We start from the raw sequence: 17,463 nt of genomic DNA on the forward strand, positions 1-17,463 counted from the left end.
TGTCACTGCCACCAGGAAAGCTACCTTCCAACGATAGGTGAGATAGGGACCACAAGGCCAAAGGCTCAAAGGGCGGACCCATGAGCCTGGACAAAACCATGTTGAGATCCCACTGAGGGGCCAGGGACCGGATTGAGGGAAGAGCCTCTCAAGGCCTCTAAGGAACCTGACCATCATGTCATGGGAGAACACAGTCTGTCCCTGGATTGGCGGATGAAAGACCGAAATGGCCACCAGGTGCACCCTGATAGAGGAGCGCGCTAGGCCCTGGTTCCTCAAATGAAGCAGGTAGTCCAAGATCGACTGCACTGAAGAATGCGAAGGGGAGATGCCCCATTCGGTCGCCCAGTGGGAGAACCTCATCCACTTTGCCAGGAAGGTCTGCCTAGTCGAGGGCTTTCTACTCTCGAGGAGGACCTTCTAGACCCCATCCAAACAGGCCCATTCCTCAGTGTTCAGCAACATCCACGCAGTGAGGTGGAGGGACACAAGGTTGGGATGCAAGAGAGTCAGCTGTGATCCTGTGAGAGCAGATCCATTTGGTTCGGCAGGGGCCAGGGAGGATTGCTGACAAGCTTGATAGTGTCCTGGAGCAGTGCTCGCAAGGCCACGCCGGGGCGATCATGATAACCTGTGCCCTGTCCCTCTTGATTTTTGCTAGGACCTTGCTGATGAACGGAATCGGAAGGAACACATACATCAGATCTCCTGCTCATGGCAGGAGGAAGGCATCTAAGAGGGAGCCCTTGCCCCGACCCCATCTGGAGCAAAACCTGTGGCACCTTCTGTTCTGCCTAGTGGTGAACAAATCCACTTGGTGAGTTCCCCACCTCTGGAAGATCATGCCGGCTATCTCTGGGTGGAGCACCCACTCGTGGTGAGAGGAGAAGTCCCTGCTGAGGTGATCCGCTAGCATGTTCTTGGCCCCCGAAAGGTGACACGCTTCTAGATGGATTCCGTGGTCGATGCATAAATCCTAGAGATGGAGTGCCTCTTGCCAAAGGGCCGAGGATTGCTCTCCGATTGCCTGCTGATGTAGAACATCAAGGCTGTGTTGTCTGTGAGGACTGTGACCACTCTGCCCGACAGGTGAGGTAGGAAGACTGTGCATGCTCTGCGCACCACGCTGAGCTCTTTGATATTTACGTGTAGTGTCGTTTCCTCTGGGGACCACATACCTTGGGTCTGGAGGGTGCTGAGGTGCGCCCCCCATCCCAGGTCCGAGGCATCCGAAACCAACTCGACTGAGTGAGGAGTGCTGACGAAGGCAACTCCTTCCAGGAATTTCCCGGGGTCGGTCCACCATCATAGCAAGGTAAGTACCATCGTGGGGATGGTGGTGATCTTCTCCAGGTGGTCCCTGGACTAGGAGTATACTGTCGCTAACCATTGCTGCAGGGGTTGCCATCCAGAGCCTGGTGTGGCGCACCACATATGCACACGCCACCATGTGATCTAGTATGCATAGGCAAACCCTGACCATGGTCAGGGGAAACGCAAAGACTTCCGCAATGAGGTCTGTCAGTACCCTGAATCTCTCCAGTGGCAGGAACATCCTGGCGCAGGTTGAGTCAAGCACCGCTCCGATTAACTCTATCCTCTGTATCGGAACTAACGTGGATTTGTCATCGTTCACCAACAGGCTGAGTCAACGGCACGTGGCTAGCAGCACCGTGACGTCCCCTTGGACCTGGAGTTGCCCTTCACGAGCCAGTCATCGAGGTATGGGTAGATCTTGATACCCCGATGTCTGAGGAAAGCCGCCACCACCGACATGCACTTGGTAAATATCCGTGATGCAGTCGGTAGGCCAAATGGGAGGACTGCAAACTGACAGTGGTCAGGACCTACCGTGAACCAGAGGAAGCGTCTGTGTCCCTCAAAGATGGCGATGTGGAAGTACGCATCTTTCAGATCGAGGGCGGCATACCAGTCTCCCGGATCCGGGGAGGGGATGATGGAAGCCAGGGAGACCATACGGAACTTCAGTTTCGCTAAGTAGCGGTTCAAGCTCCACAGGTCTAGTATGGGCCACAGACCGCCCATGGCTTTGGGGATTAAAAAGTATCGGGAATAGAACCCCTTGTTCCTGTACTCCACAGGAACTACCTCCACCACACCCATCTGTAGTAGACCCTCTACCTCCCGTACGAGAAGATTCTCATGAGAGGGGTCCCTGAAGAGGGACGGGAAGGGAGGGTGGGAAGGGGGGGTAGAAAGTAACTGAAGGGTGTAACCCTGCGCCACCATACTGAGGACCCATGGGTCCGATGTTATAGACGCCCACGCAGGGAGGAAGGAAAAAAGGAAGTTGGCAAAACAGAGGGGAGGAAGTATCCAGGGAACAGTCTGGTAGGTTGCCCTCAGGTGTACCCTCAAAACAGGTGCTTGCCTGTCTGCTTACTGCGGGTCGAGCCAGTCTGGGACGTAGACGGGGGTTGGTGGCCAGGGCGCTTCTTGTAGCCCCTGGTTCTTTTGTGGGGAGGCTCCTAGTGAGGGTGGCTTCCCTGGCTCTGAGGCTGCTGTGGCTTAAGCCGCTTGCGGGCAAGGCCGGGGACATACAGACCCAATGTTTTTAGGGTCATATGGGAATCTTTCAGGCCATGGAGCTTAATGTCCATCTGTTCTGCGAACAGGGCATGCCCGTCGAAAGGGAGGTCTTGCACTGACTGCTGAGCCTCCAAGGAAAGACCAGAGAGGAGCACCCAGGAAGCCCTGCGCAACGAAATGGCCAATGCTATGATGTGGATGGCGGTGTCCGCAGCGTCTGATGCCACCTGGAGAGCTGCTCTGGCTGCAGTCGAACCCTCATCCAGGATGGCCCGGAACTCCTTCCTAGAAGCCTCAGAAAGGACGCTCCCGAACTTGGTCATGGCCTGCTACATATTAAAAGCATAGCAGCCTAGTAAGGCCTCATGGTTGGCCACCTGCAACTGTAGACTGGAGGACGAATAAACTTTACGCCCAAACAAGTCCAGTCTCCTTGAGTCTTTATTCTTAGGGGTAGCCCCCGGTTGACCCTTTCTCTCCCTGTGGTTGACCACCTCTACCACTAAGGAATTGGGAGCAGGGTGGGTATAAAGGTACTTGTGGCCCTTGGATGGCACAAAGGGCTTGCACTCCGCCCTCTTGGAGATCAGAGGCAAGGAGGAGGGGGTTTGCCAGAGGGCATTTGTCATTTTAGCTACCCTCTCATGTAGGGGCAAAGCTACCCTGGCTGGAGCCATGGGGCAGAGAACATTAAAGAGGGAGTCTGTGGGTTCCTCCAACCCCTCCACCTGGAGACTCAGGTTGGTGACAACCCTCTTTAGCAGCTCTTGATGCGCCTTAGCATCATCCTGGGGCACCGGTGGAGGGGGCCCTACTATGGCCTCGTCTGGCGACAATGAGGAGGAACAATGAGGTACCAAGGGGTCCTCCACAACCATAGGTGGTTCTGCGGCTTGCTTGCCCACTTCCTTCTGTGCCTGCAGCTGAGGCCTCTTGGGCTGGAGGGGGGTGGGAGAGGGCAGTAGCCAGTCTCTCCGAAGTACTGGATACCGAGCGGGCAGCCTGAGAGTGCTGAGTGAACTCCCATGGATTCCAATGTGCCAGCCACGGAGTCTGAGGCCACGGGCCCGGCTGCAGTGCCGCCAACGTAATCTTCACTGTAGGTGCTGGAGCCTGTCTCACCGCTAGAGAACCTTGCTCTGAACCTGAGCCAGAGCCTGAGCGGTCGCTCCCGTGACCAAGATGGGGCTGACTGGTGGCCCTGTCCCGATTGGTACTGGTCGCCCCTCCTGGAGTTGGATCTGGCTGACCTCGACGAACGTCTAGATCCGTGACAGCCCCGGGCCGGCGATCTATGCCTCACGCTTAACGAGCGGTACCAGGATGTGGAGCGGGAACTAGAGCGGGCTTGGTGTTATGAAGATGTAGCCGCACGAGGTGATGCCACCCTGGGGGATCGGCGACAGTCCAGGGAACGGTACCGTTGGTCCCTTGACCTGTCCCTGGAGCGATACCAGTGCCGCGGAGATTCCAGGTGCTGACGCCGAAACTCCTGCCGGGGGGGTGCATGCCTCCAGAGGTCTGCACCCAGTTACTGGCGAGCCACGCCTCGAACCTCTCTGCCCTTGTCCTAGGTCCGGAGACTGGATGGGGCTATGAAGCTTCTGCCTATCATTGTCAGAAGCATGTCGGCTTTGAGAGGATGACTGTTGGCGGGACGTCCCCCGCGATGGGGAGCGCTGCCGGAAAGGTGGAGACTGTGGTGGTCCCAACTCAGGTTTACCCTGGGACCGGGACCCTGCAGGGGCCACAGTGGGCGGCACCGGGAGGGACATAATGTCTTGCGCCGCTTGGAGGGCCTCCGGCATGGATGGCACCCGGAGCTGACGAGGACCTCCCCCACTATCCAGGGTAGCCGACGGGGAGTGGGCTGGGCTACACTACTCAACCTGAGCTGGGGCCCGGGATCCGCAAGGGGGTGAAGAGGTGCCCAAGACAGGGCCTTGGTCCACCCCAGACTTTTCCTTTCCCTTGCAGGAAACTGGAGACCTTCCTCACCCCGTCTTCCTGGGCTTTTTGCCTGGAGCCACGGAAGGAGACCAGTGCCGGCTCATAGACGGTATCAGTGAGGCACTGCGCATGGAGGTCACGGTACTCGGCACCGAATCAGAGCGCTGCTCTGGCATTGGGGTAAGGGCAGACTCCATCAGGAGCACCTTCAAGCGAATGTCACACTCCTTCGTCCTGGGCTTGAAGAACTTGCAGAGTTTGCAGTTATCACTAATGTGACCTTCGCCCAAGCACCGTAAACAACTATTATGTGGATCGCTAATGGGCATGGGCCTTTTACAGCCATCACAGGGTTTAAAGCCCGGGGACCAGGGCATGCCTCGTCCCGAGGCGAAGTCCCTTTAGGGACCTACTAAGTCTCTAACTTAAATAGGTTGAACTAAACTAGAGGAAAACTATAAACAGTAATATTTTCAAGAGGCAAAAGAGTTTGAACGAACGAAAATCAACAGCTCTAGCTGAAACAGCACTAGTTCCGTGCACCATCACTGGCAGCAAGAAGGAACTGAGGGTGGAGGGGGGCCAGAAGCACCCTATATGCCACAGCATATGCGCACCACTCCAGGGGGCGCCAGCCTGTCCCCTGCAGAAACTCCTGAGGGAAAAACTTCCAGCACCAGTGCACATGGCGAGCACACACACCTAAGTTGAATGGACATGAGCAATCACTCGAAGAAGAATGTTATGTTCTAGTGAATGAAGAACGCTCAGAAACAGGTATTTTACCTTAGTTTTATACATTCTGACTAATCTTACCATCTCAATAACAGGAGCTAGAAACAGATCAGACATCCAGTTTCTCCCCTTTAAATATGATTAGTTAAAATGCATTGAGGAAACTGGCAAATAGTGTTTAAGGAAAGAACCAACCCATCTCAGATTTATCACCCTGAGGGGTACATTTCAGCACTTAAAATCTATTCAGTGTATAGTTTACCTTTGATAAGCATCTGTTGCCTGCTTTTTCAGTTGCAGATATTCATTCAAATAACCCAGCATCGTGAAAGCAGATGCATCATTTTGAATTCTTTCTGAAAGACCAGAAATGATCATACTCGCACACAACGAGCAGTAAAAAGTATCAGGGACATATGGTGAAACATATTACAGCAAGATATATTTTTCAAAGCAACTTGATGAGTTCTAGCTATCAGGTGCTCACTGAGAGTCACTTTAGCACCCTTCACACAACACATGAAAAATATATCTATCAAAACCCACCCCATCTTCAGGCTAGTTCAAGAGAAGATTTTAATTCATATGGCATTAATGTTATTGCCCACAAGAACAAGTTCCATTTTACCAAATAGTCTATTATTTTAAAAATTTCTCAAACTGATACAAAGAGAATATATATATATATTTTTTAAGAAAATGACATCTGAAGAGGTTCAACTTTTTACAGACTTTAGCAAAATATAAATTGAATATCAAGGTTTTAGCTTCAGTTCTACTGCTTTGAAGTCATGTCTATTAAAATGAAATACTGAAAAGTATCAACTTAAAACTTCAAGTTGGATGCTAGCAGTTCTCCCTAGAACATAGAAACCCCTCTTTCAATATCTCGTATAAATGAATCCCACTAGAAAAGATTAGGATTCTGCAGTTAGAGACTCAAAGTTTTATACTGTATGCAAAATTTACCTCAATATTAAGCTACAAAATTGGACATATTCTTGTCAACAGCACAAGTTCAGTAGTCAAAGTGAGTCTATTACTGGCATCATTCAAGGACAAGTCATGCAAGGCCTTGATCCTACATTCTTTACTCATCTCTTCAGCGAGATTCTTTCTTGAGTAAGGAGAGCCAGAAAGAATTCAATCGTATTGGGGTCATATTTTCATTAGGCATAAATTTAACAAAAACAAAGATACACACATGATACATTTTGGTGGTCTGCTTCATGACTCAGAAGAGCCTCCCCAACCACAAGATTTCATGACCAGCTCAATGTTGGCAAAAGTGATTAAGTAATAGCTAAGACACATTCATGCTGAATATGCTTTTCAGTCAAACATCTGACAGATATGAAATTAAGTATTTTAACTTTAAGATGTTACCTACCTGTGTATTTGCTTAAAACCACATGCGCTGCTGGAATAGCATTCATTTGAACAATGTTGTACCGATACAGCTCTGTTTCTCTGTTGGTTTTATCTTGCAGCGTTGAGCATACCCAATGAGCATAGCCTTTTGCTCCCTCGGTCTCAAAAACAAAACAAAACCACCACCATACAAGCAGGCATCATTAACTGCTCAACCAACAATATGCAAAAAAAATAAATCTTTCTGTTCTATAGTACACTAATCTTCAATGAAGAGTGGTTAGATGTAACATCAGGTCAGCATTTTCCTTTTACTACTTAACAATTGTGTTTTAGGTTACTGCAACTCCAATTATAATTCTTCTTTTGAATATAAATGTAAAAAAGTTTTATGGGGGGAGAGATAGCTCAGTGGCTTGAGCACTGGCCTGCTAAAGCCAGGGTTGTGAGTTCAATCCTTGAGGGGGCCACTTAGGGATCTGCAGCAAAATCAGTACTTGGTCCTGCTAGTGAAGGCAAGGGACTGGACTCAATGACCCTTCCAGTTCTATGAGATAGGTATATCTCCATATATTATATTATTAATTATTATTATTATTATTAACCTATTCACAGCAAACAGATTATAAAAGGGACAAAAGTCATCATCACTCGTGTCCATTCTTTACTCTTCAGGCACAAGGGAATTTTCTACCACATAGGTAAAGTTTGCCTGTGCAGGACACAGCGCTTTCTTGGAGGGCTGGTCCAAGACAGAGGAACAAACTCCTACAGGAACTAAACACCAGTGCAAACCTCACCAACCTCTACTCCTAATGCAAGGCACACTTCTACCTGGTCTTCTCTCATATAAACACACAGTGTACATATTAAACAATTCTCCCCATGGAGAAAGGATGAGAGAAAGAATGAGCCCCATATGACATATTAGTCCAATTGCTTAAAGCGCTATAGGAAGGTGCTCAGATACTACAATGATGAGAGTGGTATAAAAACCTATATCAAGTAGAATACAAAACATGAGAGGTAAGGGGAATTTGAAACAGGCCTCCAACCTTTTGACTTTAATAAGATAAAATATGAACTTTTATCACATGCTTTCCTTAGTATGAAAAAGCCTAGTTGTTCAGAACCTCCTAATGAGAGGACTGTTCAAATACTTACATGCATACTGAGTTCAGTGGTGTGCCTAAAGAGATCCATAGTTTCATAGCTGCCCACTGCCTCTGCAATAAGAGCCTACAGACAAGTTTAAAAGAAAAAGTTACTTGATTAGGTACTGTAAGCAGATAAGAGTTTCCTAATCAGGGCCGGCTCCAGGCACCAGCCCTCCAAGCATGTGCTTGGGGCGGCACCTGGAGGGGGGCGGCGCTCACCGGGGAGAGCGGGGCCGCGGCCGGGCTCGCCGCCCTCCTCCCGGCGCTCCGGCCGGTCAGGGAGAGCGGGGCCGCGGCCGGGCTCTCCGCCCTCCTCCCGGCGCTCCGGCCAGTCGGGGAGAGCGGGGCCGCAGCCGGGCTCGCCGCCCTCCCCCCGGCGCTCCGGACGGCCGGGGAGAGCGGAGCCGCGGCGGGCTCGCCGCCCTCCTCCGGCGCTCCGGCCGGCCAGGGAGAGCGGAGCCGCGGCCGGGCTCGCCGCCCTCCCCCTGGCGCTCCGGCCGGCTGGGAAGAGCGGGGCCGCCCTCCCCCGGCGCTCTGGCCAGCCAGGGAGAGCGGGGCCCCGGCCGGGCTTGCCGCCCTCCCCCCGGCCCTGCGGTCCCCGGGGAGAGCGGGGCCGCGGCCGAGCTCGCCGCCCTCCTTCCGGCCCTGCGGCCGGCCGGGAAGAGCGGGGCCGCCCTCCTCCCGGCGCTCCGGCCGGTCGAGGAAAGCGGGGCGCCGGTCGAGGAAAGCGGGGCCCCGGCCGGGCTCGCCGCCCTCCCCGCGGCGCTCCGGTCGGCCGGGGAGAGCGGGGCCGTGGCCGGGCTCGCCGCCCTCCCCTGCCGCGCTCCCCGCGCGCGCGGGGGGGGGGCGGCGCGGCGGGAGGCTTTTTTGCCTGGGGCAGCAAAAAAGCCAGAGCCGGCCCTGTTCCTAATCATTATTCCCACTTAAAGGCTCTTCTTGAAAGCCAAGAATGGCCAAGTACATAACAAAATGACCACAAAAATCTCATAAGCACCTAATGTAGTGCATTTTTACTGTAAAAAATTCTCTGAGATCTTTGTGAAACCCCCAAATATACAAGAATGGTAATATCTACTGCTACAAGAATAAAAAAATCACTATTAAAGAGTGTGTAAACTTAGATGAAGGAATGGAACAGATTGCTGCATTTGAAGTACAGGGGAACCCCGCTATAACGCGCCCCGCGATACCGCAAATTCGGTTATAACGCGGGGCGAGTCTGGCCCCGGCGGCTGCAGCGGGTGCGGGGTGTTTGGGATCCATGCCCCGGCGGCTGCAGCAGGAGCGACTCTCCCTGCAGCCCCGGTGGGCCCCTGGGGTTCTCACCTCTGTCCCCGGCAGGGCCAGCTCCAGCCCGTCCCGGCGGCTGCGGCGGGCGGTCCGGCCGGGAGAGCGGGGCTGCTGCGGTCCGTCCGGAGGTCCGTCCGGGGTCACGGGGTGGGGCTGCGGGGCTGCCGCGCTCCGACCAGCGTCCGGCTGGCGTCGCGGGGCTGCTGCTCTCCAGCCGGGCCAGCGGGGCTGCTGCGCTCCGGCCGGCGTCGCGGGGCTGCCGTGCTCCAGCTGGCGCTCTGGCCAGGGGAGCGGGGCCCCCGAAGACAACCGCCGCCGGGGCGAATCGGCCTAAAGCCGACCCTGCTGGCCGCCCCACTTCTCTATCTCCCCCCGCTCCCTCCCTCCTGCTAGCCAGGGCGCACACTGTGCTGCAAACTGAACACAAGTACAGTGGAACCCCGCTATAACGCGACCCCGCATTTACCGCGATTGAATTTTTTGGACCCCAATGATCGCGTTATAGCAGGGTTCCACTGTATCTATGGAGTGAAACAAAGAACTTTTACATTGCAAGTCCTTCACAGCAAGGATTCTCATTACATAGCACCCATCACAATGGGACCCCAATCCTGACCTGGACTTTGGGACACAGCAATAATATAAATCTTTACCACTTCTCTCAACAGTTCAGTTTCACTTATGCATGATTAGCAGGGCAGCAAGGAAAGGTTACAGAGGGCACCTGTAGTGATGGGAGGGGAACAACAGGACAAAGAGAGAGTAGGGTTCGGAATGTCTCTATGGCCACACATATTCCTCCTTTCCTTTCACACTCCTGGAGTCTCAAGTAGCAACCATAATAGTGAAGCCAATTTTTCTCCTGAAGTCTTTCTTTATGGACCACAAAAGGGAACGATGGGAGCAATAGCCCATTCTCTTATTGTTTTGTTCACCAACTAGGCCTAATATCTGACACCAATTGTGGTTCAACGATATCCAGTTTTACACTTTTTTTTTTTCTTTCTGAAATCAGGCATTATCTCAACACAGTCCTACTATCTGTAGGCCTTTTTGTTTGGACTAATTCACTCTGTTTTGCCTTTGCACCTTCCCCCCCACCCCCCAACATTTATTATGACATCTTATGACCTTCCCCCCACTTCTTATAGTTGAGCTCACAATTAGGGTACCTTTGTAGGCCCAATTATCACAATCACAACCACCCCCATGACAGTAACATGCAGATGGCTATAGAGTCCTCTTTGCCATCGCTGCTCCTGCAAGATGGCAAATGCAGACTTAAATTTATACCTTAATACACAATGCAGTGGTAGCAAATTAATGTTTAATGTGGGAGAGCTACCACTATTATGAGAACTTTACATTTTCTGACTTTAAATTACCGAACTTTATGCTACACAAGCAAGTTTTTTTTTCTCCCCCACTGTTCTTAGGAGCAGTACCATTGACATCAATGACAGTATTTGTATGACCAAAGGGTGCAGGATTTGACCCATAAGCACTACTTCTGTTTAGCAGCATTATGGATTGACTGTTCCCAATTCAGCAGGTGACTGGGGGATACCAGTGCTCGATCATGATCTCTTGATATGGCTGCTAGGGTGTCTTAATACTTGAGAAGGTTTCTTTGATCAGAATGTCCAGGGGAAAAAAGCTTCACAGCACTGAAAACAGTACTCTATCATTAACCATTATATAAATAATAATCATCAATCATTAGCCAATTTCACTATACTGCTCCTTCCAGAGTAAGTAACAGGCTACAAAAATAAGTTATGAAAAAAACTGATAATGAACACAGCTCCCATAATGGACAAGAAAACTTTGTGGAAACTTTAGAGAAAGCCAAAGTGAGTAATAGGAAGGTCTACGTGGCCTTTTTCTGTTTCAAGGAGACACATACAAAAATGTAAACGGAGACTTAATTTTAAGCACACGCTTAAATCCCAGTGAAGTGCTTTGCTGTGTCGGTGCTGAAATTCTATATACCTTGTTAAAACCTATTGAAACCCATGCTATGAAAGATATTGACATCTTACCTGTCCAATCCAGCACATTAAGTAAGATGGCTCAAGGGACTGAGCTACCTTGAAGGCTTCATGAGCTTGCTGTAAAAGCACATAAGAGATCCGGTACATTACAGTGAGTCATTTGGCACCATAAGCCAAAAACCTGCTGTTCTAGTTATTGAAATACAGAAACAATGGTGTAACTCTTTATATGAGACAAAAATCAAGTCACTAAAAATATTCAATGTGGCATACAGAACAGGAGTATAATACCCATATAAAGTATTTCAGTACCACCTCATGCTTTAACTATAGGAACACTCACCTCCCTCCTCCCCCCCAGGTCCCCTCCTACTCCCATGTCAACAGCTATATCTGCTATTGTGGGGGGAAAATGCAAATTGCTAGAAATACTGAAGTTTCTCCCCCTCATAAAAAAAATGCAGCTAACTTAGTTCTGGAAGTGCTCGTTCTTTGAAACCATATTTTGCTTTGAACTATATGTAGTCTCAGCATTCCCATCATAAAAATCAGATTCTGAGCATTAAAGAGCTTTGCAACAAGTTTTGAAAGCTTCAGTAATTACTAATCCATTTTTAAAGAAATCAGTTTCTCACATCGCAAATTTTAAAAAAATAAAATAAAAACAGTGATCAGTTTCAGTTCTGCAACTGGGATTTTGACTGCCTCTTTCTAAACTATGCTCTGGTCCAGTCAAATTTCCTCATACAAGTTTAAATAAATTTTAATTTTCATTTAAAGGCACTCTTATTATTCTAGCTCTCCCCTGAGCAGAAACTACAATTGAATTTTTGGCTAGCAGAATTTGTATGTTGGATTGCAGTTTTTGTCCCTTAAAATTGCATACAGTAGAATATTGATTTCATTAAACTGTCTGAAAACCCAAACCTGTGCTATTTACCAGAATACTTTAATTATTTCTCCTAATGGAAATCACTTGTTTCAAACAGTATTTAATAAACCTCAATTCAAGTATGTGATTTTGCCTGTAACTGCTTAATGGTACAGCAGATTTAATTTTATAAACTGGCAATACTTTTACCTTAAACAGGAGGGTGCCCTTTGCTGTTAAAAAGCATTCTAGAATTGCATTAAAGTAACATCTTTTAAAAAAGCCATCATTTGAGGAAGAGGAATATTTACCTGAATGTTTTCAGTTGCTAAGTACAAAACCCCCAAGTTGGTCCAGGCAACAACATTCTACACAAAACAAATAATTAAATAAAAAAATTAAAGCCAGTTTATTACTGTATTCAAAAACAGCTTCATAAAAAGAATCTTGAGTACCCATTTCAAACAGACAGTAGCTGCCTACAGCACTTACTATTTGTTCAGCTTGAACAGACTTGATGAATGAATGTTGAGCAAGAGCATAATTCCCAACACCTGAAAAACAGGAGATTAGATGTAACTGAATTTTGTAAACAAAAGCAGCCAAGCTGCGCTCTAAATTAGCTACACAGAATTTTAGAGACTTACCACTGCAACAGGCAACCACACCAAGTGCATTCCAATAGAGATGGTTTTTACTATCAAGCCTCACGGCTTTTTTGAGACACTGGAATGAAGAGAATTAAATGAGTTGTTATAGCACATTAGATTTTAACCATTGTTGTTTTGTCACAGTTTTAGGTTACACTGAGCACAGAGTGATCCTGAAAGTGACAGTGTTTCAAAAAGTGTCATTGAAGATGGCAGAAAGACAGGCAATACCTGTAAAGATTTCTCTAACAGTTCACTGATTTCATTCGTGTCACTATCGGCTGCTGTTAGGTGCTGTGCTTGACGATAGTAGTTTATTCCAAGATCACACCATGTGTTAGGTGAGGACATCAGTTTTAATGCTCTGCCATAACACCTACAGAAACATGAATCACAGAACTGTTTTATCTCCACTCATTCCACTTAAAAGTTAACCACTGAACTGAAGCCTGCCTTCAGAGGTGCTTTGAAGTAGAGGCAGACAAAAATGGTCACTAACAAACAGGTGTGGAAAAAAGTGTCAGAGCCTTTATGCTGAATTCAGGCTAGTATTCTGTGGCAACGTTTTTAAGTTAGACTGCTGTCTGAAATTGTTCTGGGGTTATGAATTCCAGGGAAAAAGAGTCCTAAGAAAATTGATTGGGGGCAAAGTGAAGGGTGTGATGGTCAAAGGGTGCATAATTCATTTATCACAAAGTTCTGCAATTTATTCCATTTATATCACTTCCACATATGTATGCTGGATGCATATTGATTTAGTATTTGAAATTTTTAGTCTTCCAATCTTTTTAGTCTAGAACATTTAAGATTTAGTAGACTTTATATGGTGAAGCATCTCATAATGATTGTTACCTTCCTCCCAAACTGAGGAGCTCACTTTTCTTCAGCATTTGTTTGCCTTCATTCTGACCAAGAAGGGATCCCAGAACTTTAACATTCACTTTGGATGATGAAATGACATGCACGATAGTACATGCATCCCCAAGTAGTTTCCAAAGGCAAGAAACGTCAGGACGATGCTTTGTTGCTCTGCAAAATAAAGGTATTAATTTAAATAAGTTATTTAAGATATGGTATGAATTGTTTGAGCGACAAAGTTTGATACAAGTCTTTCCTTTCTGGCCCTCCAAATAACGTGTAAAAAATAAAAAGACATACATACTTAGAGCAAGAACAAGTTAAAATCTGTCACTTTCCATTTCCTCTCTAATCCATCACAATTAAAAAAAGTGAATGTACCTAGTTTGCAGTAACAAATGACAAGGAAACACTAAGAATTACCTCAATTCTGAGCTTCCCCAGAATAGCTGGTCTTCAATGTATCTTTGGGTTGCTTTCTACCATTCGAAAGCATGGACTGAACCTCTGAAGAGCAGCCCAACTCAAGGCCAGAGGACCACTGAGGAGATCTGGTGAAGAGGGTGCTTTGTGATCCTCAATCAAGCTGTCAAAACCGTTTAGAGGAAGGTGCAAGACTGACAGGTTACCATAGAATATGCTCCCTTCCTTTGAGGTCTGAATCTTTTTCTAGGAGGCTCCCCAGGACTTGAAAAAGCCTGGTACATTTAGAACTGAAAGGGTCAAAAATGTTGAGCTGTCTGTGATTTGCAGAAATGTTTTTGTGCCAGGTACATAAATCCCAAGCAACCAGAGCATCACCCTGGATTGAAGGAGTAGGACAAGGTGTCAGTGTCACCAGTTGAAGAGCTTAAGTCCTTCAAAAGGGAAGGTCTTCAAAACCTTCCCTTCTGAACTTTCCCTGAGGAGGCCAGAAGATTACAGCAAACCCGTGGTTGCTACTGACCACGAGGCCATGCCAGCAGCATCAAGAAAGGCCTGCAGAGAAGTTTTAGTTATAAACTGACCCTCTGAAATGAGGGCTTGAAATTGTTCCCTTGGTTCTTGAGACAGATGATTGAACTTGGCAAAATATGATTTCAGCTATTATTCTATCAAGACCTGATAGTTTGCCACCCAAAATTGAAAAGCAACGGACAAATAGCTCTTCCAATCAATAAGTTCTAAACTTTTGGACTCCTTGTCTGAGCGGGTGGGCCTGGAGTGAGCTTGATAGTGTCTGCTGTTAACTGCATCCACCACCAAGGATTTGGGGGTGGGATGAAGGGGGGCAAAAAACATTCCAGTTCCCTTGCTGGAATGTAATATTTATTTGCCCATTTGCTGGTATGCACGATGGCGGCAAGCATCTCCCACACATTATGGGCTGGTGACAATAATGCCTCATTAACAGGCAAGGCAACCTTGCCCTGGGGGGTGGAATGCAGAATGTCCAGCAAAGAACGTTTAGTCTCCTGAATTTCCCCCAATGGAATTTGGAGGGATTCAGCCAGTCATTTCATTAGTCCTGAAAGGCCCTGCAGTCGTCAGCATAGGAGGATGGTGGTGGCAGCAGCACATCACTGCCTCATTGGGGGAGGAGGACTACTACTTATATGATGGGGGTGTATTGTCCTCAGCTGCTGCCTCCCATTCCAGAGTCTCCTCCTGGACAGGGAGAAGTAGTACTGGTGGCTGAACTTGTGGGACCAGAGGCTTCTGCGGGATCTGGGGTTCTCTAAACAAGGTCTCTTACAAGAGGGTACCCTATAAAACAGATCCCTATAAGAAGCCCAAGAATTCCAGTAGGTCCACTGTGGTGGTAGGTTAGGAGAGGGCAAGGGTGGTCCGACCAGGAGTGCTGGGAGCATCCACTGGGCTCTGGTACGTCCTCCTCACGAAATATCTCCAAAGATATGGGAGTGGGGCAGAGCCGAGCTCAAAATCCTCAGTGTCTGAGGAATTATCTCCCATGTCCAGTGGCTCTGATCATCAGTACTGGAAGCAGTACCAGAGGTCAAGGTGGCACTGGAGATCAGGATCCCACTCCAGAGTGAAGAGAGTTGGTCACCAGCAGGTGTAGCAACACCAGGGAATGACACTCTTTCCCTCAGGGAGCCAGAGGCCAGTCTGAGTGCTCCATATGGCTATGAGAAGGTGGCAGTCCTGAAGTCTGAGATAGCTTTTCCAGAATTCTTAGCCTTAGAGGAATCACGGTGCCTGGAGGTCTCTGCTGCCTCTACCAGGGATGGCACTTCTCACTGCTGTTTACTGGAAGACCTCTTGGAACAGGAGGTCTTTTTGGGCTGTATTAATGCTTCAGTATTGAAGTCCACAGGAGCCTCAGCAACACCCATGACGGAACATGAAGTCTCCTTGAATCTAGCTCAAAGAAGTGACTTATTCCGTCTTCTAGAGTCTCTCTGTGAAATGGGGCTCTTTTCTTCGAATGCACTGTTTCTGAAGCTGCCTCTGGAGCTCTGGCAGTCACTGTTGCAGCCTCAGAGGATGAGGGGGTGAGATTTGGACAAAGAGGGCTTCAGAGGGCACTTCAGTAAGAAGAGCTTCAATCTATCCTCCCTCAGTTTGCAAGATCTGCTTTTGAACCCCATGCAGACCTTGCACTTTGATGGGAGTGTGACTCTCCAAAGCACTTGAGGCAGCTGAAGTCCTGTCACTGAGGGGGAAAGGCCTTTGGCAAGTCAGATGGGGTTTGAAACTCATGGCCTTCGGCATAACCCAAACAGGGAGTACTGCAAACAACAAAGCTTGGGAGAGGGGAACCCTCCCAAAAGCACAAAACTATGGCTAAAAAGGAAAAATAATAATAACCCCCCCACACAAGTACAAATACTTCTAGAGAAGCAGCAGACACCACAGAGCTCCATCTGGAGACAACAGCGGTTGAGAAGGAATTGGAGCGACAGTGGGTCCGACCTTCCCTATATGCCCCTGCACCAAATTGCACAGCGTGCAGGTTTGGACCCACGGACACTGCTAATAAAAGTCTCCAACGAAGAGTGCACAAGCATTTGGATCCTACAATGGAACACCCATAGGGACAACATTGGGGTTATGTAATTTATTGTTGTTTTCTATAGTGCAAAAAGGAAGAGACAGAAAAGAAACAGTGGGTGGCATATGGAGGAGGTAAATTGACCATATATTGCCATCTAGAAAGCAGCAAAACCACAGATGAAGTTTATCAGCGACAGAGTCACTGGAGTAAGCTGAAGAACTTGTGAAAATTCCTCATAAGTGCCTCCTACACAAAGAACAACACTGGGAGTCTACTCCCATAGCTACTTCAGGAAGAATGTGGGTAAGGCAGAAGAGTCATCCAACTAGAGGAAGAGGAGCTCAAGACCACTCCTAACAGACTTAGACTGTATTACAAAGCAGTCTTGCTTTGACCCAGTATGAGCAGGAAAGAATTATGCTCTACTAAAGTAAGGGCTTATCTACATAGTGGGGGAATGCACTCTGTGGGTGTGTGATTTCTAAAACACCCCAATATGTTGGGCTGTGTAGACGCTGCAGGTGTGCGTTAATGTAGTGCTGGCTGAAACACTACACCTCTACCTCGATATAACTCTGTCCTCAGGAGCAAAAAATCTTACCGCGTTATATCGAACTTGCTTTGATCCGCCGCAGTGCGCAGCCCCGCCCCCCCCCCGAGCACTGCTTTACCGCGTTATATCCAAATTCCTATTATATCGGGTCGCGTTATATCGGGGTAGAGGTGTACCATGTTAAAGCGCACTAGGGAAGCTTTAGCGCGCACGAGAAGGGTCTACACAGACCAATTAATGCACAAGTTAGTGCACTTTAGAAATTACAGCCCTACATTCTCTTTTCTTTCCCTCTTCTAGACCATGCCAAATAACTATATGAATCTCCACATCTAGAATATACCCTGCTATTGAATGACATATACTGCTGGCAGGCAGACAAAGATGGGATGTTTTACTGAGTCCCCTTCTACTGGGAGATCACCTCTACCCCCAAAAAACAGCCTTCTATGTCAAGAAACAAGATTAGATGTTGTGACATCTAGA

The 17,463-nt window shown here is 48.3% G+C and overlaps 1 protein-coding gene across 1 annotated transcript in view; it reads right to left on the bottom strand.

The window, feature by feature from the left end:
* The window catches only part of SKIC3 (SKI3 subunit of superkiller complex), an 80,755-nt gene that overhangs the window by 27,897 nt on the left and 35,395 nt on the right, over positions 1–17,463 (bottom strand). The window contains exons 19-27 of the mRNA XM_065406299.1: positions 13,421–13,597; positions 12,800–12,944; positions 12,566–12,644; positions 12,411–12,472; positions 12,230–12,286; positions 11,096–11,164; positions 7,771–7,845; positions 6,626–6,767; positions 5,498–5,591 (exon numbers count right to left, since the gene is read on the bottom strand). Coding sequence (XP_065262371.1) covers positions 5,498–5,591; positions 6,626–6,767; positions 7,771–7,845; positions 11,096–11,164; positions 12,230–12,286; positions 12,411–12,472; positions 12,566–12,644; positions 12,800–12,944; positions 13,421–13,597 — 900 coding nt within the window. The remainder of the gene's footprint in view (positions 1–5,497; positions 5,592–6,625; positions 6,768–7,770; positions 7,846–11,095; positions 11,165–12,229; positions 12,287–12,410; positions 12,473–12,565; positions 12,645–12,799; positions 12,945–13,420; positions 13,598–17,463) is intronic.

This window comes from Emys orbicularis, chromosome 6 (genome assembly GCF_028017835.1).
Source record: "Emys orbicularis isolate rEmyOrb1 chromosome 6, rEmyOrb1.hap1, whole genome shotgun sequence".
NCBI lineage: Eukaryota > Metazoa > Chordata > Testudines > Emydidae > Emys > Emys orbicularis.